General features: G+C 43.0%; 1 protein-coding gene across 1 annotated transcript in view; it reads left to right on the top strand.

Annotated features, from left to right (window-relative positions):
* The window catches only part of plxna2 (plexin A2), a 160649-nt gene that overhangs the window by 15199 nt on the left and 118054 nt on the right, over positions 1-27396 (top strand). Inside the window, exons 3-4 of the mRNA XM_020617764.1 lie at positions 9112-10445; positions 14738-14920. Of these exons, the coding sequence (XP_020473420.1) occupies positions 9246-10445; positions 14738-14920 (1383 nt within the window). The 5' untranslated portion in view covers positions 9112-9245. The remainder of the gene's footprint in view (positions 1-9111; positions 10446-14737; positions 14921-27396) is intronic.

Genomic DNA, 27396 nt, shown 5'->3' with positions numbered 1-27396 from the left:
CACAGAAGCCATGTGGCTTTGGTCAGGCTCTAATATTCAGCCTTTTTTTTTTACTCTTAATTAAATTTGATGCAACACAAAATATGAGGACAAGGCCTGATGTTCGCACTCTATCACTGTGTCTGGATGGGAAACGAGTGGGTCACTGGGCAGTTTAACTCCTCACAAGTACTTCCATTGCAATGAATCACAGTCTTGATTGCGAGATAAGCTAACCAAATGTGTGTGTGTGTGTGTGATTACCCATGTAGTGGAGATGTAATTCTGTTTATACAGTCGCACTGTGAGGACTCGATGTCCTTATGGGGACACAAACCAAGTCCACAGAACATAATGTCCTTATGGGGACACAAACCAAGTCCGCAGAACATAAACCATTACATTTTCAATCAACCAATCAATCATTCAATCATAAACTTTATTGCCAAGCATGTTAAAATACGAGGAATTTGACTTCAGTTCAGTGGCCTCCGATGTGCACCAAATTAACTAGAAGACAAAAACATGTATTGATAAATATGTGTAAGTTAAAAAGAGCTATTTGGTCTGTACAATAATTGTCTATAACTTATTGCACTGTGGTGTTTGCTGTTACTTGATATACATATAAACCTGAATTAACTGCTCATCAGAGCAGTGGCACAGGAGAAGAAAATGTCCTTGTGCCTGGTTGTTTTTGCACACAGTGACCTGTAGTTCTGTCCAGTCCAAATAGGTTGTGTTCAGGATGTGAGCGGTCTGCAGGAATCCTCTCTGCCTTCCTCCTGACCCGTGAGGCGTACAGGTCCTCCATGGAGTGATGACTTGGTTTTACGTTAGCATGAGGTTAGGGTACGTCTCCAGGGAACGAATGTAAGTCAATGTAATGTCTCCTGAAGTTATGGAAGCACAACATGTGTGTGTGCTTCTACTGCTGACCCTGAGCAGGCTGGGATTGTGAGTGGAATCTGAACCTATCCGGCAGTTTGGATTGGAAGACCAAGTCAGTCCTGCTGACAGCCATGTTTCCAAGATTTCTATGTGACATCATCTGGAAACCAAGTGCTTGTTTATACAGTCTTGCTGTATTTGTCAAAATGTCTGTGAAGGAGCGTGGCTAGCTGTAAACATCATTAACCCAGCGGAGAGATTCTCAGAGAAAACTGGGACTGGATGAGCGTGAGGAATTAAATTGGTCACATGCGCACTGACACAGAGAGGCAGAATCTCGTGTACACGCGCGCGCACACACACACACACACACACACTAACTGCAGCTGTAGACATCATCATTCAGTCACATGACAGCTGGGATGTACAAATGACAGTCAGGAGACTGGAAACAGGGCTTTAACTCTTACAAGGTTCATGAGAGAGCAAAGCTTGCTTTGTGTGTTGTTGCTTAGTGTATGCTTCCAGTTATCTGCCCCGGGCCTGTAACTCATCCTGTAACAGGACTAGTATCCTGTTTACTGCCTTGACAGATAATTGATTTTAGTATGGACAGAGCTTCAGATAGCCCAGCAAGCATTCACTGTTACATGTCTGTATTACATCATAAATCCCATTTGCACAAATCAGAGTTACATTACAGCACTGGCCCATGGGTATTGTACCGTGCAGTACTATATGTCACCATACTCCGAGCAATACACCAACACTACCTCATCTGTCTACCTGATCCTCTCTAAGCCAACATCTTTTGATGGAGGAGCTCCAGTGTTTCCACCACCTGGGTATCAGCTGCCCCCGAGCAGCCTCGTCCTCTTAGCCAGCACGTGATTACAGGGTCAGACTGCTACACTGACAGGATTCCCATCATTTTTTCTCCTCCCAGAATCTCTTACATAATCATTCTGGATTTGGCTGGTGCATACTGAGAGAAATAACATGCCTCATTGTCTAATATAGTATACATTTAGTTTTGTTCATCTCCTTCTCTGCGTGATTCTGCATCTCCGTATTCCTCCTTATTCCTTGCTATTTAACCCCCACGCCCTCCAGTGTGGCATCCAGGCTGTGTATTTTTGCTCCAGATAATAGTGGATGTAATGTGCCAGCTTCTTGAGTTGTGACTGTAACGACATGTTTCCCAGCTGGAGTATCGACTCCATGGCCGCCTTCCCTTCCTTCCTTCATCTCTTCCTCTGTCTGACCTGCTCTCCTTGTTTTCCTTTCATCTCTGTCTCACACACTCAAATCGGGCCACTCTTTTGTTTTGCCCTTCTCGCTCACTTTCACAGGTCATCATTCACCTTTTCTGTCCCCTTATCTCAATTCCTCTCTTGCTGTATTTTATTGCTTGCCTTCCCCTTTTCCTCTTTCCTCCCCTTCTTTCTCCCTTCTCTCAGTTTATCCAGCAGCAGCCACCTTGGCACAGGGGCAATGCTCCAGCACGACTCTGGCCTCGATGAGACAAATGATGAAGTGGGGTTGTTTGGGAGTGAGTGAATGTGTGTGGATATGGGCGGCTACTGAAATGGAAGCCATTTTTTCATGTGATCTTCTTCTTTACTCTGAATTGTTTCCCTCATGGTTTTGTGTTGCTTAACTGTGGTTTTTGCATGATTATTTGACAAAAGGTTTGGTCTGTTGGTGCCTCATTCTGATTGGGCAGCTGGATACCAAAGGTCAGAGTCCAAGTTTTCTGAGTGCAACCGCAGGCAGATAAAACCTCTGCAGGGAGAGTTTGTTGATAAAGCAAGTAAATACATCCGTACAATTCAGTGCACATAGATGCACACTAAGATAATGCAGGTGCTTGCATGCACACATACATACACAGGTCATGCTGTGGCTTGCCCTTGTTTGGGTTAATGTCATCTGTATCTTCTTGGCTTGGCTGCCCTCGCTAATCTTCTCTCATTATGTTCAACTCTGCAGCACATTAATAACCTACAGTTTATGTAATCTGATTGCAGCCAGGCCAGATGATCTGAGTCATTTATTCATTTTATTCCAGTCTACTCCACACAGGAAGCACAGTTGCCTGCTCACTCAGGCCAGTGCCCTTCTGGCTGTCCTTTGCATCTGCTACCTGATGCACCAGCCAAGTTCAACAGTTTTCCAAGGCCATTTATCTGCTACAAGAACTCTTAAATGTGCCATAAGATTTATTACACAAGTGCAACTTTTGTGGTTTAGGCCACCATATTAGTGGCTTTGCTTTCGTTACTCACTCCTCCATATATTCAGGTTTTACATGTGTTCTTTATATTGAGTGTCTTATATCTGTATATGTATGTCTGTCTTGTCTTTACTCATTCATTCAGACATATTCATTTTCATAATAAACAACCACTGAAACACATCCCACTGGTACTTTACATTTCATACTGTAAAACTCCACGTATGATTTTCATTATCCCACTATATTTCAAAGTGACACAAGTTGCCGCATCAGCAACAGACTTCAAGAATAGTTAAGGCCTGCTGATATGCTACAGTGTGTATGGTGGCAGTCAAAGAGCCTGATTAACTTGCACTCTGTGAGCCAAGGTAAGCTGTGCAATCCTGTGGCCTCCAGTGACATCCTGCTCTCTTTGTTTTCTTGCTGAAGCCCTTTACAATTTAGATTTATGGAAATGCCTGCTAATAGAAAGCTGCTTTTGCATGATGACAGACAGTGATGATGAGGTGCACACTACATAGCTACTGGTAGCAGGACTATGTGACACTCACGCCTCAGGATTCAACCTCCAGTTGAATAAGAATCATATACAGACACTGTCAGTGGTGTCAGTGGAAACAAGGACCAAGAAAAATAGGATAATTTATGTGTGTGTATGCTGGATGTGTGTCTGAGTGCCTCTGTGTATATATCTTTGACCGTGGGTGTGGATACGTGCATGTCTGAGCTTGTACAAGAGCATGAGAGCAAACGTGTGTGTGCGCTTGTGTGTTTAGAGGAGTAACAGTGACATTGTAATCTCTCAGTGGATGTCATAGGTTTTGGGCATAATACCAGTGTGAGTTTGCTCAAACAATGTGTGAAATGGGAGGGAGGCTCAGAAGACAGGGTTAAAGGGAAAGATTAGATACACCTGCCCATGTTTGCATTCAGGGATAGTCAGCTATGCTGTGACTCGATTACTTCCTGTGTCATGATGACATGCCTTTTTCATGGAATATTGCAAAATGTATCTGTGTATGTGGGAGGTTGTTGTAATAACCTTTCATATACATTCTTTGGAGTAATAACTGAGGGGCTGAGGCAGATAGAAGTACTGACTGCTTTCAGTGGGTACAGTTCAGTGAAAGGCATCTGAAGGCCTCTAAACTAACACGTGCACTGATATGGGTCACTAATAAAGATAGTGCTATTAAAAACTGGGTACAAAGTGCTCTGTTACAGTGCCCTTAGAGTATATGCTTAGTCACGGACAAGGGACAAGTGTGCAGTAAATTACTGTACTATACACCACTGAATTAGAGATCTTTTAGCCATAGCTCGGAGCATGGCACATATCGTGTGTAAATGTAAACAAAACAAAACAGTTTAGACAAAGACCATGTTGAAATATTACACAGTTTAGGCTTTAAATTATCAGCTGCAGTGTCTGCACTGTTGTAATGTTAAGACAAAGTCTCCTTCATTATTTCCTCCATCAGTGCGATGGAATTTTGGATTCTGTCACAGAAGGAAATATTCGGCAAAATCAGTTACCTCCAACACCACTACACAGGAAGCCAGACAGAGTGGAGTGGCAAAATTTACTGGAGCACTTGTGGTTTCTGAGCATGTTATCCCTCTGCTTTGCTACTGTCATTTCTTTGTGGTGGCTGGCTGGCTGGATACAGGGTAGATGTACTGAGTTTTCTTGGTAGCTGACACAGCTGGCACTGGAGCTGAGAAACCCATTTCCTATTGAGACTAAAGAATGTATAAATATAACTCCAGCTCAGCAACTCAAGATGTCAGTGGGTCCTTTCATTATCCCTGCTCTTGATTGCAGCAAAGGGAGAAGAATAATGGACTAACCTCTGCTGCTAATCGTTTTTTTTATAGGGTCCTATAGAAGAATATCTCTCTTTAGGGAAGATTAAATGTTCTATTTTAACTGTGCAAATGGCCACATCAACCGAAAAACTCACTATGCAACAAGCAAATTGTTAAATGCGTTTTACTTTTCTTGACTATGTTGATTTTTGTTCCAAGTTGTGTCTTTGATTTGTAACATATCACTTTTTATCTGAGCACTTTATATTAATCATTCAGGCAATAACACGTTAATCCATAGCATAAAATTGCAATCTCCCATTTTCTTTTCCTACACAACAACAATGGATTTTGCTTCATAAAGCGATTTTGGTCTATGTTCTTTATCTTCTGAAGTACATTTGCTGTAAATGTGAATTTAGGAGATCAAGCAAATTTGGCTGCGTTGTTAAGAAGCTTAGTATGTGAGGGCAAAAAAAGGGAGGGTCAAAAAGCCAGAAAAACAGAAGACTTGCTGCCTGTTTCACGGTAACAGAGGTTTAGAGCTGCTCCCACTCCAGAGGCCGCTTCCTAAAGCCTGACTGTTGCACTGCCCTCCAGCTGTTCTGTCCACAAGCCTCAAAGATTATCATTTCATATTTCCTCATGTCTGGCCATATTACTTGTTTTTATATCTGTAGCTTTCATTTGATAATCAGCCACACTGCAGCTCCCTTTGACCGTAGTTGGCACTGCGGCCACTGCGTGCTGCCCCGTGGCCGGGTAAATCACCAGTATTTCAGAAAAAGGACACACAAGCAGACACGGCAACAGAGCACAGGCAGCCAGCGGGAGCAGTTTGTTTAACAAGAGCTCAGAAGCAGCCGGGTGAGTGTGCCAATGCTGCGTTTTGTATGGCTGACTATTCATTATGAACAGGAAGTTTTGTGAAAACTGATCATGATCACAGCTTGCGTGTTCGCTGGAATTTGAGTGCTTTTCTGTCTCTCTTGACTTGAGGCACTTCTTTTCTTGCTTTCTGCGTCTGCCAAAAAGATGACTGTTGGAACGGAAACATACTGACAATGACCATGATATTCAGAGATTTTACTAAAGCATTTGATGTTCTTATGCAATGTAACTCACAGAAGCAGCTGACAGTTTGTCACGGTGCCAGTCCAACTTTTTGCCTCAGTGCATCGGCCACAGTTCTGATGTGTCAACAAACTGAATGTGTTTCAGAATCAGGACTTGTTGTATTTGGTGTTGTCAGAGACAGACAGACAGACAGACAGACAGCTGTTTATCATGTGTTCAGATATTGCTGATTTGGCAAATAGTCACCGTTTGAGCACAGCGCTAATCTGGCAGCTGTGGTTTAGGAAGTAGTGTGGGCCATCTTCTCACTGCACGGTCAGTGGTTCAATTCAGTGTCCTTTAGCCACTGAAGGCACTGAACCCCAAGCTGCTCACACCGATGGCTGTCCCGCCGGAGTGAGTGTGGATGGGTTAATAATAAGCACTTTGACTGTGCTTCAGTGAATAATAAGCCCTATACAAGTGTAAGTCCATTTACCATTTAATGGATAAAAAAGAAGGAGCTAAATTGTCAAAGCTGCTGACTTATGTGAGCAATTTCTACCGTTCCCGTAATTGTATTCACTGCCAAAACAGTCATGCCCTCTTCTTTTCTAGGTCAGTAGGTAACTTTAACTATGAATCATTCCTGGTTGCATTTATATGTTAATTTCTTTTTTGGTAATTCTGACTCCTCATAAACAAAAGACAGACATGGCTTTGAACTAAAGAGCACAAGTGGTGATTGGTGTTGTTCTTAATCTTTTCAGGTCTACTCCTCAGCTGCACAGCACAGAGAAGGCTCTGTCAAGTGCAACAAAGACGTGGTCATGCAATCAACTTAAACAAAGATGTCATTCCTTCTGTTACTGAAAGCAATATGAGCGGATAACCTTTTATTTACACCATTCAGTCACTCTCTTTCTCTGCCTCTGCAGCTGTTACCACAACATCAGGGTGTAATGCATATATTTTTCACCATGACTGGGATGAAGAGTGGACTAAAAAAGAGAAGATTGGAATAATTCTTCTATACACATACAAATAAGGGGTGGGAGAGTAGCAAAAGCTCTGTAGGGCAAAAAGGCTGTGGTGCTTGAGCAAAAAGCTGGCTCAGCAGGAGGCTGATTATACCACCAAAGGGATCCACTTTGCACATCTAGCATGTACAAACTCAAACAAAGGAGCATGGCAGAGCGTAGGCAAGTGGAAGTGAGGGTGTGGGTCCGGCCCTCATTGCTTTTTTTTAGAGGCAATAGCACTTTTATAACCATGCTAATAAACTGCTTCTGGGACAGAGCACATCCCACACCTCCGCCTGCACACACGCCAAGAACAGCTTGACTGGGTCTTAGGACCACTGTTTATGGACACATGGATCAATACTCTCCCTAAGGGTCTATATTTAAGTCTGAGCTGAGTAGTGTACCCGTTGGTCACAGGGGGAGGGGAGGGACCCCGAGATGGCCATTACCAGATTTGGACAAAGGTCTATGAAAGGGCAGACATAGTTCAGAAGGAATCCCAAATTGGCTCTGCAAATCAAACCTACCTTGGACACGGTTGCTGTAGTAGCCTGAGTGTGTAGTAGCTCAACATATAACACTCATATCCTCAACTGCAAAGTGCTTGTTAATTCAAGGCGCAGTCGCTGATTATTCCAGCCACATATTTCACCCTTGATTCTCTGTGCTGTCACTGCTGGAAATGCAAATCTGGAGCGTGACAAATGATGTAGGGCCGTCTCTGACACGCTCAAGCCCCCGGCGTCCTGATGTCACTCCTACCGTACCCCCTCCAACTTCTCAGTAATTACCCTTGTTGGATCGCTACTCCTAATCATACTTGATTTTGGGATGCGCTGCCATTGTCTCCACTTGTTAGCCCCTCACACTGCTTGGTTCTGATAGAGAATGCTGATAACACAGGGAATGAGGCACACACGCTGTATATTCTGCTGGCTGGTGTTTTTACGAGGGAGCTATATACAGCTCTAATGCGGCAGCTGATTAATTTAAATATGATTATTATGGCACCAGTGATTAATCCCTCTATGATCTGATCATGTAAACAGGAGATGAATAGAATAAAAAGATTAAAAACAACAGTAATGGTTAGAAAAGAATAATTAAAAGATTCAGATTCTGTAAAACAGGGCCCTTAAAGAGCAGGGAGCAAGGGAAGCAGTGTGTGGAAGTGGTTCCCAATTTGTTCTCACTTTGTTCCAGTAATAAGATCCAGGCCTTCCTTTCCAATGAACAAGATAATTAACACCTGGGGACAGACTGCACAGAGCTCTGTCTCTGGGTTTATGGCACATGGAGAGAGATCTCTACAGCCCAGACTGAGCATAGTTGCATAAATTGCAGACTTTGCTTGATGTATGTTTTTACAGATAGATGCAGAAAGAGCAAGATGGATAGGCCTATGGGCTGATGGCTTATAGTCAGAGTGAAAAATGAGACAGAGGGGGTGAATGGAGAAATAAAATGTTTTAGTGAAAAGGAATTTCAGATGTGTGCTAATATTTTAGTATATCATTTATTATCGTGTTTTGGTTTTTGTCATTCTGTTGTTATATTTTTGGAGCTTGAATTCATGTTGCCTTTTTTTTTTATAGGTGAACATGGAAAGAGCAAAATTAAGCCTTTTTCATGATAATGTGCTAATTTAAATTAGATATGTTGTTAATAAAATTGTGTCCAAGCTTCAACATCCAGGCTTGAATAAGATTAAATACATTCAACTGACTTTAGTGCAGTGAGTCCAGTGCTTTATGTCAGTCAGTGGATGTTCTGTTCTTAGAAACTCAGCAGTAGTATGAGTCAGGTTGGGCTCATTTCCGTCACTGTAACCTGCCTCTCTTTTCCTGCATTGTCCTGCCCTGTCCAGAAACTCCTTTGGAATGTTCATCATAATAATTTCCGCCAATTGTGTCTTGAAAGCCTTACTCGCCTTCTCCACAGCTCATCAGCTTACTGAAGTAGAACTTTGACCTTTTCAGGCACTAACATCTCTAAACTTTTCCATTTTGTCATATGTGTTTCCTTTTTATGGGATATGTGAGTCATACTTTGATGTTTAACAGTCATACTTTGATGTTTAACAGTTTTTTTTTCTCTTGTTTCCCTTTCCAGAAACATGTGAAGACCCTTGCAACACTTTGACCTGCAAGTTAGCCTTCAACAATAAAAAGGCAAAGATCCCCTCCCTTCTTCCCTTCATCCCTTCTCTCTGCTTCCGCTGCAGTTTCCTTGCAGGCCCGTTAAAAATGGAGGGCCGGTGGGCTACACACAGGACTTTATCACCTGACCCTAAAGTGGGAGCTGTAGCCGTTCTACTAGGTTTCTGGCTCTTAGCCATCCCTGCCATGTGCAGTGGACAGACCTTCACTAGTTTCCACCCTGAACGTCGGGATTGGGTCTTTAACCATCTGACGGTTCACCAAAACACAGGGTCATTGTATATTGGAGCAGTCAACCGTGTGTACAAGCTATCAGGCAATCTGACTCTCCTTGTTTCCCATGACACCGGCCCAGAGGATGACAACAAGGCCTGCTACCCCCCTCTGATTGTCCAGCCCTGTTCTGAGCCCCTTGTCTCTACCAACAATGTCAACAAGCTTCTCCTTATTGATTATTCCCAAAATCGGTTGCTGGCCTGTGGTAGTCTCTACCAGGGTGTCTGTAAGCTCCTCAGATTAGATGACCTCTTTATCCTAGTGGAGCCCTCCCATAAGAAAGAGCACTACCTCTCCAGTGTCAACCAGACTGGGACCATGTATGGGGTCATTGTGCCTTCGCAGGGCCAGGATGGCACCCTATTTATTGGCACAGCAGTCGATGGCAAACAAGACTACTTTCCTACCATCTCTAGTCGAAAGTTGCCACGTGACCCTGAATCTTCCGCTATGCTTGACTATGAGTTGCACACTGACTTTGTGTCATCCCTCATCAAGATACCATCAGACACGCTGGCACTGGTCTCCCACTTTGACATCTACTATGTCTACGGCTTCGCCAGTGGCGGCTTTGTTTACTTCCTGACTGTCCAGCCTGAGACGCCAGAGAACAGCATGGCATCAAGTGGATCTACCAGTGACCTTTTCTACACTTCTCGGATAGTCCGCCTCTGCAAAGACGACCACAAGTTTCACTCATACGTCTCTCTCCCTGTTGGCTGTGTTAAGAATGGCGTTGAGTACCGGCTACTGCAGGCTGCCTACCTCGGCAAGCCGGGCCGCGTTCTTGCTGCCTCACTCAACATAAGCGCCCAAGATGACGTGCTGTTCACCATCTTCTCTAAGGGCCAGAAGCAGTTCCATCGCCCGCCAGATGACTCCGCTCTCTGCGTCTTCACCATTCGAGACATTAATGCACGGATCATGGAGCGCCTGCAGTCCTGCTACCAGGGAGAAGGAAACCTGGAGCTCAACTGGCTGCTTGGAAAGGATGTGCAGTGCACCAAAGCGGTGAGTTACAGTGATCGACGCTGAGTAAAAACACATTCATACATGCACACATAGACAAATTATTTATGTACAATGTGCACTTTGTACTTTTTTATATTATTGAACTTTTTATAATTGAAATGTGTCTTTGCCATGTGGTGAAAACTCATCAGTGGTCCAAAGCTGCACTTATTGGGAATTTAACATCATTATTTAAACAGTTCACTTTTGCATATTGGCACAGTATGTGTCAAGTGGGGTTTTACTGATATGCAGAGGAGCATTGCTCTTCTTTATGTTTTGCAATCTGCCCTCAGTAAATAAAGGGACAAAATAGAGTCTTTAATGTACTGTACTGAATATTTTAATGGTCAGAATTCAGTCCAGCACTTTTACATCTGGTTTTCTTTTCAAAAATAAACTGTAAACACTAAAGGAAATGACCCAAGCTTCTCAATCAGCCCCACACCCACAGTGTTCATAGTTCTGAGAGAGTGTTCTGTAATGAAAACAAACACGGCAATATTCAGGAAAGGCTCTGACTACCTTGCATAGCATGGACTCTCTTATCAAAGGATTCTCACACAACATGTAATTATGCCAAATTGTTTTGCAGCTCTGATATCAGGAAGCAACCACTTTCAAGTATATTTCAGTGAGAGATAATCACAAATTAGGGAGGATTTATTTATTTTTATTTATGTATCTTTTTGGAGCCAGTCAAAGTGATAATATCCTCCTTAAGCACAATACAAATAAACACACTCTTCTTCTAGTGTGAAAAAGTGGGGGGTGTTTCTGCTTCTGATGCTGGCACAGATCACACACCATTCTATTCCTTCTCCATCACCACTTACCCTGTAATACAAGGCCACGTACTGCAGTATCTACTACATGTTGTTAAGTTGAATTAAGATTCTTGACTTTCCCTTGTTCCCAGGAGGCTACAGCCCTCTGTGCTTTCATCCTGTAATTGCTAATAGGGACTTAAGAATGCTAAGAGTCTATGACTAGTCAGTTACAGTGTGCATGCGTATGCTGTAAGTCTGCATGTATGTAGGAAAGGCGTGTGTGTGTGTGTGTGTGTGTGTGTGTGTGGGAAGGAGCTCCAGTCTTGATGAATTTTTGGGGTTTAATGCTATCCCTATCCTCACTGAGCCACTGATCAGCTGCCTTTGCTGCTAATCCCTGCAGGGCGCTCAATTGACCACTCTTATTAAAATCAGTAAATTCCCCATTAGCACAATGTCAGAGTTGACCGTTAGGAGGCGGGAGACATTATCTTGAAGTAGCACTGCTGGGTTGCATTAGCGCCACTGAAAATTCTTGAGAAGGGGATGGAAGGAGATTAGGCAAAAGAAAGAAATGGTGGCATGTAACAATGGCAATGCTGAGCCTGGAAGCCTTTCTAACTGTGGAAGCCAAGAGACACTCCAGTCATCTCAGTCTGCTCTGAAAAATGTTGAGCTGCACCTCCCAGTCCATTCTTTTATCATGCACTGCCAGTAATGTTCCATGTCTTTTGACATTATACACCAAGGATACACAAGCTTTGTGTGCATGATCACAGAGATAAAAAGATGCAAAATGCAATAGTTAAGATCATGTCCTTGTACTCACTGAGTAGCCGAATTATGCTTGTACTGTGGATTTCAATGATTAAAGAACTTCTAAAGCCTATACAAATTTATCAGCCATGCTAACATTGCCTGCTTGCTTTTCATTCCCCACTTCAAGCAGTGTGGCTGCTTTAACGTGCACATATGTTTCACATCTTGTTTTCCTCAAACAAACATGTTCCAGAATTTTTGTGTGTGGTATTTTTAGCGCATCCATGTCTGAGCTCCCTCAAAATATGAGGTTAGACCATCCCGAGAGACTTTTTTTTGTCAACTGTTTACTGTATCTCAGTTGGTTGTGAGTAAATTACACATGCAGTGTCTTTCCTCTGTTTCGTTGTTAACGGCAGGCAGCCAGTGAGCTTAAAGCAGAGAACCATAATTGTACCCCTAGCTCAAATTCCTGTCTTGCAGATATTTCACTGTGTGTGCACATACATTCAGGCCAAGGTTGAGGTTGGGATTGGATCTGAGGCTGAGCTGGGGGATACAGACACAAGTGGGCAGTCAAAGATTTATCGCGCAGCCATCCAGCCTTCTGCCATCTGGAGATTCACACCATCTCTCTAGTCACTCCCATGGAGCAGAGCCATGATGGGAATCTTTCTGTATCAACTGTCTTTGTGTATGTGTGACTGACACTATCATCCTGCTTTTTGCTCCTGTCCCCCCAAATAATTAACCACTCATGGAAAAAAATGGGGGCAGATATCAATAACACTGATAAACCCTGGGAGGGAAACTCTGAGAGCAGATATCCTGTCACATCTTTATTGCAATTCCACACCAAATGGACCACTGTGTCATTGTTTAAACCATGATGCAGTCTTGTGTTGACGCAGGCCAGGGTCCAACTGTTTTCCCAGCACAGATTAAATATTCAACTGTCTTGTGAGTTATTCGATAAGGATTAATCACAGCCTATTTTTAGTCTCTCCACAGTCCTGCTAAAGACAATCAATGTAATTGTATGATGCAGTCTGAGACACTGTAAATCTGCCTTTCTTCACCACTGGTGAGATTCGTGATAAGGCAAGGGGAGAAACATCAATTCTTCTAGAAGGTTAACAAGAAAACACAACCACATAGAATCTATGGGGATTTGACTGCCAAGTCTGCTAAGTATACATCATCTAAACAATCTAGATATAATCAGAACCAAATGGTCTGGAGCCCAGCAGACCATGTGTGGAATAGCTGAATGCATTTGAGTGGGCAGCTATTGATAAGCCAAAGTCTGGAGCTCGTTATTTGCTTGTTTGCTAGTCTGATTTATTTCTGTGTGTCCATGTCTAATTAGCATATGTTTTATACAAACACTGAACAGATATATACAGTCTATTTAATTTTATAAGAGAAAAGAATAATGTCAGCTTAACTGATTTTTTTTTTCTAATGTAAATACTGCGGTGAAATGCCCCCGTAGCAACCTGAGCTATTTTGGTCAAAGGAAATAAAAAGAAAATGCCATGAATTGGGGGCATGGCTGTAAGAGTGGAGGCGATTATTTCCAGTCAGCGTTATTGCTTTTGCTCTGCTCATTAAAATCTGAGTATGTACTGAAATGTTTTACAGCCATGGTGTGTAGTGAACGGACTGTGCTGCTTCCCGGAGTGGAAAACGTCACTCAACATAGTCTGCTTATACTATTGTGACAGGGATGAAGAGTGAGACGGAGGAGAGACGGATGAGAGATGGATATAGTGACAGAAAGAGATTTAATGAACTGGGGTTGGAGAAGGGGCATACTGTATATATTCAGAGGGTGAAAAAGATCTAGTTTGTGAATAAGAGCCTATGCACACAGAAGCCTTGCCTGGCTGTCTCACTTCACGTGGCACTCTGAGGGTACTGCCACTCAAAACCCATCTCAGCTGACCCAATTCAACACGAGAAACACCCCAGTCTCACTCCTCATTAACCTCATCCTCTTTCATGTTGTCCGTCTTGTCTTATATTCCATTCTTACCGTGGAAGGGACCAAGGACACCTGCGTTTTGCTCAGAACTGAAGTCAAACGTAATGAGACTTTATGCTAGTGATTATTTTGTAACAAATGGGTAAATACAGTGTGTATTTCAGGGTTACACAGTTATCATGCAGTGTGTTTGCCGGTGCACATCGTTATCATGCAGAACGTGTCTTTCTGCTGAGGTGTGATGATAGGCTGGGGTAATGAGCCACGGTGAGAGCAAGGTGGAGCTCAGTCAGGCAGAGCCGAAACACGTCTGCCAAGTGGAACAGAAAGGCAAATGTTTCTCTGACTGGAAGACTTACTAACACACCTCCACCTTGCTCTGACCTCCCTCTCTCAGATTCACCCCTCTCACCCCTTCATTTCCATCTCAGACTCTCTGACACTGCCACTGTTTCCAAAACTTTGACCACCATGCTCTCTCCTTCTGTCTCACTCTGTCACCTTCATCTTTCCTCCTTACTGAGTCGTCGTCTTCTATAAAGCTCTCAGCCTCTCTACTCTACTAACGTCTTATTCTCTAAGTCTCTCTCTTGTGGAGATATTTTTGTCACTCCCTTATTTTACATTGCAAGGATTTCTATGTTTAATGTGAGAAATTTCTCTCCTACTCCATGTAACCTTGTGCTCTTTTTTTTGTTTCACTGTTCATTTTATTTGTCTTGTCATTTAGTCATACTTCAATCTGTAACGTTTGTTTGCTTCTCTTCCTTCCTTAGCCGGTGCCCATTGATGACTCTTTCTGTGGTCTGGACATCAACCAGCCACTCGGCGGTTCTCAGCTGGTGACTGGTCATACTCTTTACACAGAGACTCGAGACCGCATGACTTCTGTCACCTCCTACGTCTACAATGGCTACTGTGTAGCCTTTGTGGGCACCAAGAGTGGACGCCTAAAGAAGGTGGGTACCAACTTTCCTCTTCTCACCCAGCAGTTACTGGCTGGTTGTGGGAGATTTCTGCTCACTTCATCAATGTGATAAATAAAGACCCAGGCTGTTTAGTGGCCCATGGGGTACAGACACTGTGAAGTGGTCCTATTTCCATGCAGATGGATCATGGTCACAGGGAAACTTATCTCTTTAATATTTAATACCTGCTGTCAAAGCATCAGTGAGGGGTAATGGCGAAGGCTAGCTCACTGTAGTGGCCATTACCAGTTCCTTGTTAAGTGGGCTCTAGGGTCGCAGTGTTGAATAACCTGTATGGGACGATTAATTTTAATAGAAAAGTTCCTGCCTGTGGCCCACTGAGAGGTAGAAGAGAGAGCAGGCTTATGCTCTGCACCTCACAGTCTTGGTAACAGAACATAGCTGCTGAGGGTTAAAGGGCTGCTGGCCAGTTAATAACCACCCCACACACAGGAAACAAGGTTTTCAGTCAGATTGCTCACTGATAGGATTGAATAATGTGCTAAGTTAATGCTGTATTATTGGCAGAGATGTCGCTGTTTGGCTGATTAATAAAAAGAAAACAGGCAGTGGCATCATCCCAGACAGCTCATACTTTGAGTATATGTTGAAAGTTAAAATGTTGAATGTGTTTGTGTGCGTGCATTGTGTCATGGTAGCTGTTTGTCTGATGGTGCTTTCTGGACTACATTTAGACAGGTGGCTGACAGGGGCATGGCTGTAACCACACTAGCGCTAACATGAGGGAGGAATTACAGTAACCAGGATATTAGAAGGGACCTAGAGAAAAGGTAGAGCAGAACAGAACAACCTAGTAGAGCACTCAACCACAGAGTTGGTCCACAGGATAAAAGAAAACAGGCAGCTTATAATGCCATTGTCACTAACACAACACATGAGCAAATTTCTCATAATGAGTTTTCCCATCATCTGATTTACTGTCATCGTACTTATCATCCTCTCCCTGTGAGGTAGTCTAGGTGAGAAAATGCAGGAAGTTTGTTTTCTAGTATCTTGATTATAATTATATCAGAAAATATAGGTATAATCCTGGCCCCCCCAACATTATGAGGCACTGGAGAAAGCAATCATCAGTGTTGATTATTTCTCTCAGCAAAACTGAAACTAAAGACTGTTTGGATATTTGGACGTTTACTTATGGTTTTTGATTGCTTGTTTTAAACCAAATGATTTGGCAAAGAACTAGCACCACTGTGACAAAATATGCATGCAGATACGCTATTAGACAAGGACCGGTGGTGATTTGTGATGATATAACAAGCACTGACTGTCCACCTAATGTGCTTTAAAGACAGAATGACCACAATCAGCCTACCCACTGTGTTAGTCTCTAACAGTGTGGAAAAAGAAAGCACTTCTCTTACTCTTAGGAAGTTACTGATCAGTAATGCTGCATGACAGCAGTAGTAGGGAGAGCGCTGCTTTGTCCACTGGCAGTGTTAAGGTCTGTGTGCTTTGGTGTGTCTGAAATATGCATATGTTTAGATACATTCATTCCCTTAGGTGTCATGGGGAGGGCAGATGAATAGGGTGACCTGATGAGCCCTGGGTGCTGCAACTCTGCTGAGGGCTTATAAGCTCCCACATTGCTCCTTGTGTGAGACTCCAGATGTGGTAGGGTGCTACTGTACAGGCTTCCATCAGATCTGAGCATGACACAGCTATAGGGTGACACATTTTGATGCTTGGCTGGTGATACAGTTCCATTCCTCCGCTTCTTTCATGCAGTCAAGAGACACAGATAGAAAGAGGAAAGAGAGGGGTGTGGTGTGTGGGGATGCACAGGTTGGGGATGTGACTGTGAGCCATGATAAGGAAAAAATAAAAAAAAAAGAGCAGCAGGAAGAGGCAGCTAGAGAAGTAAAAGGAAGAAGGTAGTCTAAGAAGGAGGATGAGACAGATGAAATGTGAATTTTGTGGCTCCAAAGAAACCAGGGCTGCACCGCTGCCTGTAATTGGATTGGCTCCCTTCCCAAAAATATCCCCCCCATGCCCTTGCCCTCCATCTCCTGCTTCCCCATTCAATCCTGTGCCTCCTTCCATCCCTCCATCGCCCTGCAGACAGGCTCCTGTATATGCTGCTGTTTCCTGGGTTTGGCTGGAGCACGGCGAAGCAGGAGGGATAGTGTTGGAAGGCTTTTTCAGTGGACTGACTGAGAAGGAGACATAACACCGCATTTCTGAGCCTTACACCATCTATTGCGCTCATATGCTGTGATCATGTGCAGAGGGTGTGAAGTGATTACAGTTCACTGTTTGAGGTAGGATCAAACAAATAGATCAGTAATTCATGAAGGTGGGATAGTCTCATTCCCAACCTAGGGTGAAACATGGTACGTCATACAACTGTTACTGTACAGTACATACTGTATGTGCTCAGTGTGTCCCCTGAGTCTCATGATGGTTTCTGAAATTGGTTGTGGACTTCTGGGCAGCACCCGTGGAAGCAGTGATGGACTGTTGAGGGCCATAGATGTTGAGGGGGCAATCAGTATTCTGGGCCTTGATGCACTTTGTCTAACAACAAACCACTTCCAGTCGGGACCAAAACTAGACCTTTAATTCACTCTGAGCTAAAATCAGAAGATTTTCCAGTGAGCTTGTAGTCCTGCTCATACGTTAATGTCCTATTTAAATTCTAGATTTACATTGATATTCACCAGGCTCAATCATCTATGTTATCACTTTTATGTTCCCACAGACCAAAAGTCTGCTACAGGGCTCCATGGGTCAAATTATAGAGAAGGGTGATTTCCTATGCAGTTTATTCTGGAACCACATTACCCAAGAATTACATCACCTAAACTGGAATTGGCTGTGTATGGTTCACTTTGTGCTCGAGCATAGTCATATCCCACGTGGAAACTGAGATTGGTGGGAAGCATGACGGCCTTAAGGAGGAGAGGAGCTGCACCGAGTACTGCCTTTGATATAGATACAGATACAGATACAGGGTACGACTGCACATGTAAAATCGGATGTTTAAAGACATCCCAGCAATAGATGAATGGGGAGTTTAGAGCAAGCTCAGCGGAGGAACAGTCAACATTCCCCTGTTAATAATAATCAATTCACAGACAGCAAGAATGAGGATCCTCCACCCCATGTCTGTCCTACAGGGCAGCAGGGGTTAAGAAACCACATCCCCAGATGTTGAGCAGAGTTTCTCAGTTCAATAAGGATTATTTATTAAATTACACAATATGTCATTGAGTCTTTTTTAAATCAAGTAGCTATTCTTTTAGTAGTTTTTAGCTAGTATTTCAATTTATTCAGACACTACGACATATAGTGGTAGATGATTCTTGTTTGGAAGTGAGGGATTGATCAGTGGTGGCTTGTACTGTATTAGCAGTAAAACATGGATGAAACAAAGTCTTCTGGCCCTTTATCCAATAAGCCTTCAACAGTGACACGCTGCTTTCAGCTTATTAAATTTTCCTCATCACATCCTGGTGGATAATCAGGAGTTGGTTTGGATAATGGCCCTGGCAGCTGGAGGGGACAACTTGAAAAGTTGGTTCAGGTGTTTAACTGGACAAATGTCTGGTTGAGCTGGTTAATGTAGCAGAAGGTGCGTGGCTCATTCGCCTGGTTCTCACACTAGCCTGAGTAGCAGTATGGATGTGTTTTGCTGAGGGTAGCAGCTGATCATAGGGCATAACGTGTCAGTAACTTTAAAGGCTTGGAACTGCAGACAGCTGCTCCTACAGGGCCCTGCTGGAGAAGTGGTCAACCGTCTGTCCTGTGTTCTCTCTATACACCCCGCACTGAGCCTCAGAGTCATTGGATTTGTCGCCCTCACAGGGAATTAGATCTGAGTGCTTTGCCTGCCTTTTGCCAGTCAACCCAGAGGCTGCTCACCTGCTTGACTTGTCTAAGCCCTGTTTTGGTGTGGCCAAACTTTGCCAGGTCTGGGTGGGATGGGATTAGGGTAAAGAGGAGGAAGGAAGAGGAAGAGAGAGGCTGACAGGTAGGAAAAGATAGAGATGGTGAGATTGAATGATAGACAGATAGACAGAGAGTGGGAGAGAGGTTTTAGCACTGAAGATGGTGTTCCTACAACAGCTGAGACCCATAACAATGACTGAATGGAAGCCAAACCTGTTTCCCCAGGGGTGCAAATTACTCTCAGACAAGGAATGAAGGGTCCTTTCAACTGCAATTGCAAAAAAAAAAAAAAAAAAACCAAACAAAAAAACAACTAATCATTTTAATGGCTTTATTAAACATCTCTATTGTTGTTTCACGACTTGCATACTTGCATTAACCTTCAGCTGACATGAAAACAGACAATTAGAAGTGAAAAAAAACTGTCACAATTGCCACCAGGTAGAATTTGTTTCCAATCATCATAATCACAAATGGTTATTTCTCACTGAATGCCTCCTGTAATAACCATTGTATCTGTTTGTTTCAGATTGAATTGGTGTGGTCCAATATATCCCACACAGACCAAATAATTGCATCCCTTTGTTAAACCATAGTCTTTGTTTTGTCTGTCTTGTTTAAAATGAAATGAAAATCAGCCTCCACCTGTTTATGAAGCAGACAACTAACATGTCAAACTCAGCAAAGTGTTATAATGATAAGTGACACGGAGACATGAGCAGTGCTTTAGCTGAAATGTTAGCTGCCAGTATATATTGTTTACAGCCATTTTGAGGACACTCCCTGCTAGATTGTCTGCAGTCTTTAAATCATGTTAAACTAAACAATCCAGCATCGCTTTGCCCGTTGGCAACCTCTGGGAGCCTGGCATGGCCTGCAGAAAATGACTTTACTAGTAGAAGAACATTTTCTCTTCACACACAACTTGCAGCACTTTCTCAAAGAGGCTGAATCAAATGTCCTTCAGTAAAACCAGCACTATCTGGAGGAACTGCAAATAGAGGTCAGTTTTATTTTTTTATACCTGGACCTGTGGATGGCTGCCCACAGGGAGACTGTTAAGCTTCCTTCCAAGCTCTACAGCAATCCAGGATTACCAATAAATATAATCCTACAGTACGGTGAAGGGGTCTAGGAAGATCTGCTTTGTGCTACCCGGCTTTTGTAGTAAATGTTATTTATTTTCAAAAGCAAAAGATACTTTGTGAGGCAGCACAATTCACACTTCTTTGACTGTAAGTCTGGAAGAATTACAGTGTCTTGTGCTTGTATTGTCTTAAGAATTACAGTGTCTTGTGCTTGTATTTATTTGAATGTGTGTATAGGTGCGTATAGATTGTTTAGTAGGTATTTATGTGGCATAGCTAATGACTAGCTTGTTCATTGAATTGTGGATTGGTACAGATGCCTGTATGACCTTTAGGAACCTGGCCTCCACTTCACTTGTCCCCAGTTGCTCAGTTCTGATGCAGATAAAGCAGCGGCCGATGGCAGCCTCCAGGCTGTAACAGCAGACTGTCTTTCATGGCTTTCTTTCTTTTTGCCAGACTTGGTCGAGGCTTCTCTAAACAGTTGTTAAAAGTCCAGCAGAAGACTGAGAGCCCCTGCAATTTCATCCTGGCCTTATATCTGCTTTTTCCTTTTTAGTCTTTCTAGTTGGCTGTCTCTCTCTCTCTCTCTCTCTCTCTCGCTGTGTCTCGTGTTCATTCCCTCTTTCTTTTCATAGTGGTGAGTTAAATGTAGCCTGGTCAGTCAGCTGACTGTCCCTTCTCGTTTTCTTTCATTTCTTTTCATTTTCTCTTTCTTGGTCTCCTACTCTTTCTTTTTCTCCTTCTCCAGCTCAAACTGCAGTGGCACAGCCTGCCCTACAGTAATCTCACATCCAAACAGCTCTCTGTTGCTTTCTCTGTCTGTCTCGCTTTCCATTCTCTTCTTCTAATTGCTTGCTCTTCTCTCTGCTAGTGTCTCAAAGGAGGCCTTAGTCATTATCTACCAAGAGACAAATGCTCATACAGTTCATACATTCTGCTACACATGGATTTTATACATGTCAGCTTAATTTAGCCATAAGATATGCAGCAGCATGCATCAATGCCAATGCAGCCAGATCCCAAAAGACACAAAGACGGAATCACAAATGTCCGTAAATATCTTCCGCAGTACTTATTCATTAATTTATCACAAAGGTTGCTTTTGTCTGAGCAGAGCACGATTTTATTTATTATATTTCTTTTATTGGTGATGCCTTTTATTTTAGGGAAGAAATTACCTTGTTCAGTGCATCCCATAATTGGACTTAACTTCATGAGTGAGATTAATTAACCCATTGTTGATTAGAGACTGCGTGTATTAAGGGCATTCCCGCGACCCATTTTTTATCTTGTTGATTGGACTACAATTTAAATTGATGGCAGCATTATTTAACGTACTCTCTCATGTTTGGATGAACTTGTGGGTTTCACCGGTGTTGGCAGCAGTAGGATTGGGAAGCCACACCAAACATTTTACCCAGATCCATGTCTTCCTGTCTATAGGCATGAAGATTAAACAAGTGAAAATAAAGGTGAATATTCCCCAGTGTGTAACAAGTGGCTGTTTCTGTTTTTATGAATGTGGTATTTGTAGCCCACACATCTTGACAATCACATGTTTTGTGTGCAATAAAATCACAACAAAATAATATGTCCAACACATTATGCTGGGGCGCTGTGCTGGGACGCGGGGCCTCGCAGCCTATCAATATTCCTGTTTAGTCTGCAGCCAGTGTAAGCACCACAGGGAGAGCATTTGAAATTCATAGAAATTCTTATCAGTTGTTGCGTTGCTTTTATTGATCTGTTACTGTGGAAACAGTGTAGTACGGGTGTATTTTCATTGTTATGTTCTTTCTTGCCCGAGGTATAAGTCTCAGATATCAAAGTGAAAATTTCTCTCTTTCAGATGAACTTTTAGTACTCAGTGCTTGACTTTTGTCCTTTGATTTGCCAGCTGGCAACTTCTTCTTCAGTTTCCCTCTGACTTTGCTGAAGTGCACACAGAGAAAAGGGACAGACAAAGGAGGAGTAAACATCTTTAGGACAACACCCCCCCCCCTCAGAACTAGATTAGCGAGCAGTGTCTGTCAAAGTAGATGGCTGGCTCACTGCCAAGCTGTATTGATTTGCTTTACAAAGCACTTGAATGGGCCAGATAACTGTGATTAGCCAATTCATTACTGCAGGCTCTTAGAGTAGTCCAAAATTAGATAAAATGGGGAACAGGAAGGACATGGAGGGAGTGATGGCAAACTGTTGCTCTGTAAACATGCAGAGAAACTAACAGCGACTCGCTACACAGGAAATCTTTTTGAAGTTACATGCATCGTGATGATCATCCTCATTAGAAGCTGTTATGAAATGAACAAAAGAAAAACATACATTGTTTATGTTTTGATAGCATGCATAATGATTCCAGATTACTCAAGCAGCAGCGTTCCTTTCATCTACTTTGCATCTGCGTGCTTCTATTTTGAAGCGTCTTTTCAAATTGCATAGCTCTAATAGGTTTCTGTAAGGAGAGCAGTTTAGGCTTTGATGATACACTAAACTGTTGCTAAACTGTGCAAAGGCAAACTGAATGTGACAGCTACTAATGTTTCTGTCTGATAGTGAGACAGCTTTACTGCTCCTCTGTTGACGACTTCACACAAGACAACCACAGTGATCGGGGGCCGCCTGGGTGACGACGCTTTTTAATGCATTTGTATGATCACACAGTGTTTACAGGGATCTTTTATTTGCTCTACACAAATCATTGCTTTGAAATATGCTTTTTGACACTGTGCAGTCATCTGGTTGTCATGTATTAAGGATGTTATAAAAGAATTATGGATTGTTAATACGGTAACATGACAGCCTACCTCTTGCTGTGACATTACATATAGCAGCTGCCCTGTTTACCTCTGAACCTCTGACAGTGAAGGGCTGTATGAAGCAGGCCTTTATCATTTTCCCAGATTTTTTTCCCCTTTGATCTCAATTCCCTTCCTGCATTTGTCTTGGGCACAGTCTATCTCCTTATTTCTCCCTTTCTCTGGCTCTTTCTCTCTTCTTCTTACCACAGGGCTGTCAAGTTGCTCCAGCTAGACATCAGCCTAATGAACATTGATACAGTGCTAATAGCATGTGATAATATTTCAAGCCACTGGTAATCTCTGCTCACGCGGCTTTTACCTGCTTGTCACTTCTACGCCTTTAACACACACACATGCACACACAGGGCATCTCTTTCTCTTGAGAGCTCTATGTCAGGTCTTGGCCTCATGCTGTCATGAAATGGATCTGTCAGCCTAGACTCCAGTTTAATAGTCCAGCCATCAAGCAAAGACAGCTGTGGTCTTAATGTGATTGGACAGCTCCTTCTGCATAGCTTCTAACACATTGTACAGCGTGTTGTATGCAGCCAGAGCATCCTCTCAAGTCTTTTTAGTCTCCTTGTTTTTTAAAGGCCTTACCACTGGATTTTAATGATATTTATTAATATATTCATTTGCTCCACTCACAGTTTTCACCAGGAAAAAATATATGTTTTGTTTATTTTAGTTTTTTTTTTTCCTTTCAGTTTGAAGTTGCATTTCACTTTCAGCACGTTCCTTCCAGAGATCAGGCCACTTTGCGACCTCTAGAGCAGTGACATACAGTAAAGCACAGTGTCATGGCCACATAGTGACACTGCACTGCACATGCTGACTGGTGACACTGAACTAGAGAAAAAAGAGGGAGATGATGTGAGAGTCCACAGACACCACATACTGTATGAATGGAGATTTATAACAGAGAGAAAATCTAGTTCCTGTGAAATGCCGTATGTGACATGTCACTGTGTGCCGGTAGATAAATTGCTAGACAGATTCTCTGTAGCGGGAAAGAGAGAAGTGTGGAATTCCAAGTGAAGATCTGATGGAGAGAGAAAATAGCAAGGCCTTGTGCGTGATTGTGAAAAGCACCTGCATCACCAGGAAGCCCATGTCAGGCCACTGAGGGGGCATTAACAAGGTCATGATATCAAAGAACAGAACTGGACCCAGAGGGCTTTTACACTCACAGGTCAACTCAGCCACTGCTGTTATTCATTAAACCGTAATGGTTAGCGGTTGAGAAAACATCATCTGGACCTCTGCTAACTTGACTGAAGGTAACGGTCATGGCCAGAGATGCCTGGTGGTGTGGGCGCCCCGCGTCAGATCAGATTAGTTAGAGGTGATGATCTGTTGGAATCACAGCAGCGGCGGCTCATAAACATTCTTCCTTTCTACTCAGTTTAAAAAGCGAGTTTCTGTGGGGAATAACATGTTACCGGGTGTTGTGGTCTATTTGGCTACCACAGTCTGAGGCTGCTGGAAACAGCTGTTGGCTCAGTGGGGTGTCAGTGTTGAGGAGGTGTGTCTTGTTTGTGTGCATGTGTTTGGCCTATATTATTTGACTGTGAAAAGGAATTACCAGTGAAACAATCAAACTGGTTCTAGCTGCTGTAGGTTAGCCCTGTGTCAGATACATTTGGGTATCAGAGGGCAGAGATCTTGTCTACATCATTTACATGATACTTCCCTAAAGTACTGGGCCTTTAGAGTGTAATAAATCCTTTTAGTTTTGACCGTGTGCATACAACTTATGATGCTCAGGGTTTGTGTAGTGTGTGTTTTTTTACATGTACACATGGGCATCATATTCTCTGGTGTGCTGCACAAACAAATCGTACTCACTTATTTGTATGAGGGAGGTCTGCATAACTCCCTTGATCATACATTCAAAAGACACTGTATGTTTCACTCAATTTCAAGAGTGTTTCATCACGCACAAATGTATGCACACACAAGCACATACACACAGGGGGAAGAGGGCTTTTTGCCTTCCAACTGATGAGGAAATAAGAAGCACTTGTGTCATGGGTTTTCACCTAAATAAGCCCAGATTGTTGCGGTCGGGCAAACATTTGAGCATAGGTTTGCTGTGTTTAGGCTGCAAGCTAGATTGGAGGGTGGGTGTGGGGGAGGGTGTTCGGATCTGAAGGTGTGGTAGATCAGATGACTTTGTCAGCTCCCCAGGATCCTCGGTTGAAAGGGGATAGAATGGTGTTTGGGTTACGCCATGCTGGGAGTGCTGTCCTGTTTAAGTAAGACACACTCGAACAAAGTGCAGCTGATCAGATTAGCATGGCTGATCAGGTTTCCCAGCAGGTTGTTGGCTCCCACTGTCTGAACATCTTGACTAGGAAATGCTCTCAGTACTAAACACACTGCTGAACAAAGGGACTCGAATGTAGGGATACACAGTACCGACAGTTGTTAAGCTTCAGTTGGGAAATAGATGATGATAGAACATGGATTTTACTCCTTTGCGATCAGTACAGTCTAGGCTGTTGGTAAACATCTGTTCTTTTGTTCACTTAATTTGCTTTTGTGCATCTGCATGGGAGAAGTTATTCTTTCTGGCAGTAGTGAAATATTCTACAATAAAGTAGACCTAAATCTTGAACAATGGTAGAATGAATTGTACTAATGGAGGTATGCTGGGTTGTATTGTTATGTTTGCCATGGTGTGATGAGGAGAAAATTGTTTCTATTTATGGGCCCTGATGAATCCTCCTTCAAAGACCTTAGATCGCTGCAGGAACATCAGAGGACAACAACAAACTGTATGTTGGTTGGTTTGATTCCTTATTTTTTTCCTCTTTCATTCTTCATTTCACACTCTGTTGGTGTCTAGTTTTTTCTGTTTCCACTTTTCAGCATCTTTAGCTCATTACATGCTGAAGTGAATCAAGTCCAAGTCCAGTTTTTTTTTCTTCCAAATGACTCAGAACCAAATCAGAGTTTTTCAAATCACATGTTTGGTCTTGGCCCTTCACAGACCATGAAAAGCAAACACAGCAGCAACAGAGATGTGGTTCAGGAGCAAGATGAGGAAGTTTTACTTTTTTTGAACATTTATGAAGACACGTCTGATCAAGCCAAACTGGAACATGTCATCACTGAGCAGCTTATGAGGAATTTGCACTGTTTGACCATGAAACAAATGACATTATTGTTGTTCTTTTTTTGTATTCCTGGGGCTCACATTTCAGTTAAATCTGCTCATGGCAGTTTAGGACCTCAGTGGTGTTCAAAATGGAACTAGATGGATTCATGTCACAAACATGAATGTGAACCCATATCTGACAAAGACTGGAATTGAGCATTAAGGCCTGTAATGTGTGGATAGCCAGAGTCTCATGTTTGTCTCATGTTGTTTTTCCCAGATGCCCAGTCCCTGCCCTTCTCTCTCTGTATTTCTCATTCTCCATGGCTTTTCACTCGTGATCCATCCAGGCCAAGCCACAATCCCTTATAAGGCCAATGGAAGCCCCCATCTGGCCTCTTATTTCCATATCAGATCTGAAGTAACAGACAGGGTTTGTATAGGATCAAGCCTGGAATGTGAAGCTGCCTCTCCGCCAGTTATACCACAAACCCTGCTATGCTCTCTGCTCCTGGGCACAAACCTGGGCACACCTCCCCCACTCCTCTCTCAGCTCCACTTTATCACATTTGTCCCTATTTCTCCTCAACTCATCTTCTCATCTCTTTGTTATGCTTTCTAGTTTCTCTGTAGTTCTTTCCTCCTCCTTCCTTTTCTCAGCTCTCACCTCTCTCATCTCTCAGTATCCTCTATTTCCAACCACGTCAACAACAAAGACACACAAACGCACGTACACTTCTCTGGTCTCTTGGCAGTATCTTAGCAGAGCACACATTGGGGACAGAAACACAGCATGCTCAGATGGTTGCTTGCTCTAAGTTCATAGATTATAAAGTGATGCAGCCACAGACAGCCAAACAAAAGACTAAGCCACATCTGAGAGCAAGACAAAAGGAGGAATGCATTAAAAGTGTACAGTACAACTCCACAGCAAACACTGAAAAGTTTCTCAAAGGACATCTGTGGTTTTGGCTTAGGTGTCCATTGTATTTAAGAGTGCTCTTTCCTTCGTCATCATCACATCTCTCTGTCCATCTCTTCCGCTCTATCCCATAAGCACTCACTGTGTGTGTTCCTTGTTACAGTTTGATGTTTCCACTGGGTTTTTTCTGCTCCCTGTCCAGCTTTAATATGCAAAGTGTCAACTTTCCTGTGTGTGTGGTTTGATTTGTTGTCATAGAGGGTCTGTTTCTGATTAGCTCTCACTAAGCTTTCTATTTACTGCCACTTTTGTGCCTTGCTTGGCAGCTGAAACCTTTAGAGTGAATCACATCCAGGCCTTAATTGTTTTAAAAGGCTGGCAGACCTGGATTTCCCTTTGGCTCCGTTTGTTGTGTCTTTCTATTCTTAGCTCTCTGTCCTCTCGTGGTCTCTTTTGCACCCGCTTCCATTCCACCACATTATCCTTTGTTCCTTCTTTCTCTCCCGAGGTCTAACACAAATGGAGGGATGAAGGGATGAGAGGGTATCATACAGCCTATAATGCCTATCTCCTCTGGGACCTGCATAGCTCATTAACCTACGGTAGTCTCCATGTGCCTCCATTAAAGACAGACACCT

This window comes from Monopterus albus, unplaced genomic scaffold (genome assembly GCF_001952655.1).
Source record: "Monopterus albus unplaced genomic scaffold, M_albus_1.0 scaffold194.1, whole genome shotgun sequence".
NCBI lineage: Eukaryota > Metazoa > Chordata > Actinopteri > Synbranchiformes > Synbranchidae > Monopterus > Monopterus albus.
Note: the sequence above shows the minus strand (reverse complement) of the source record. Positions and strands in the feature narration are given on the sequence as shown.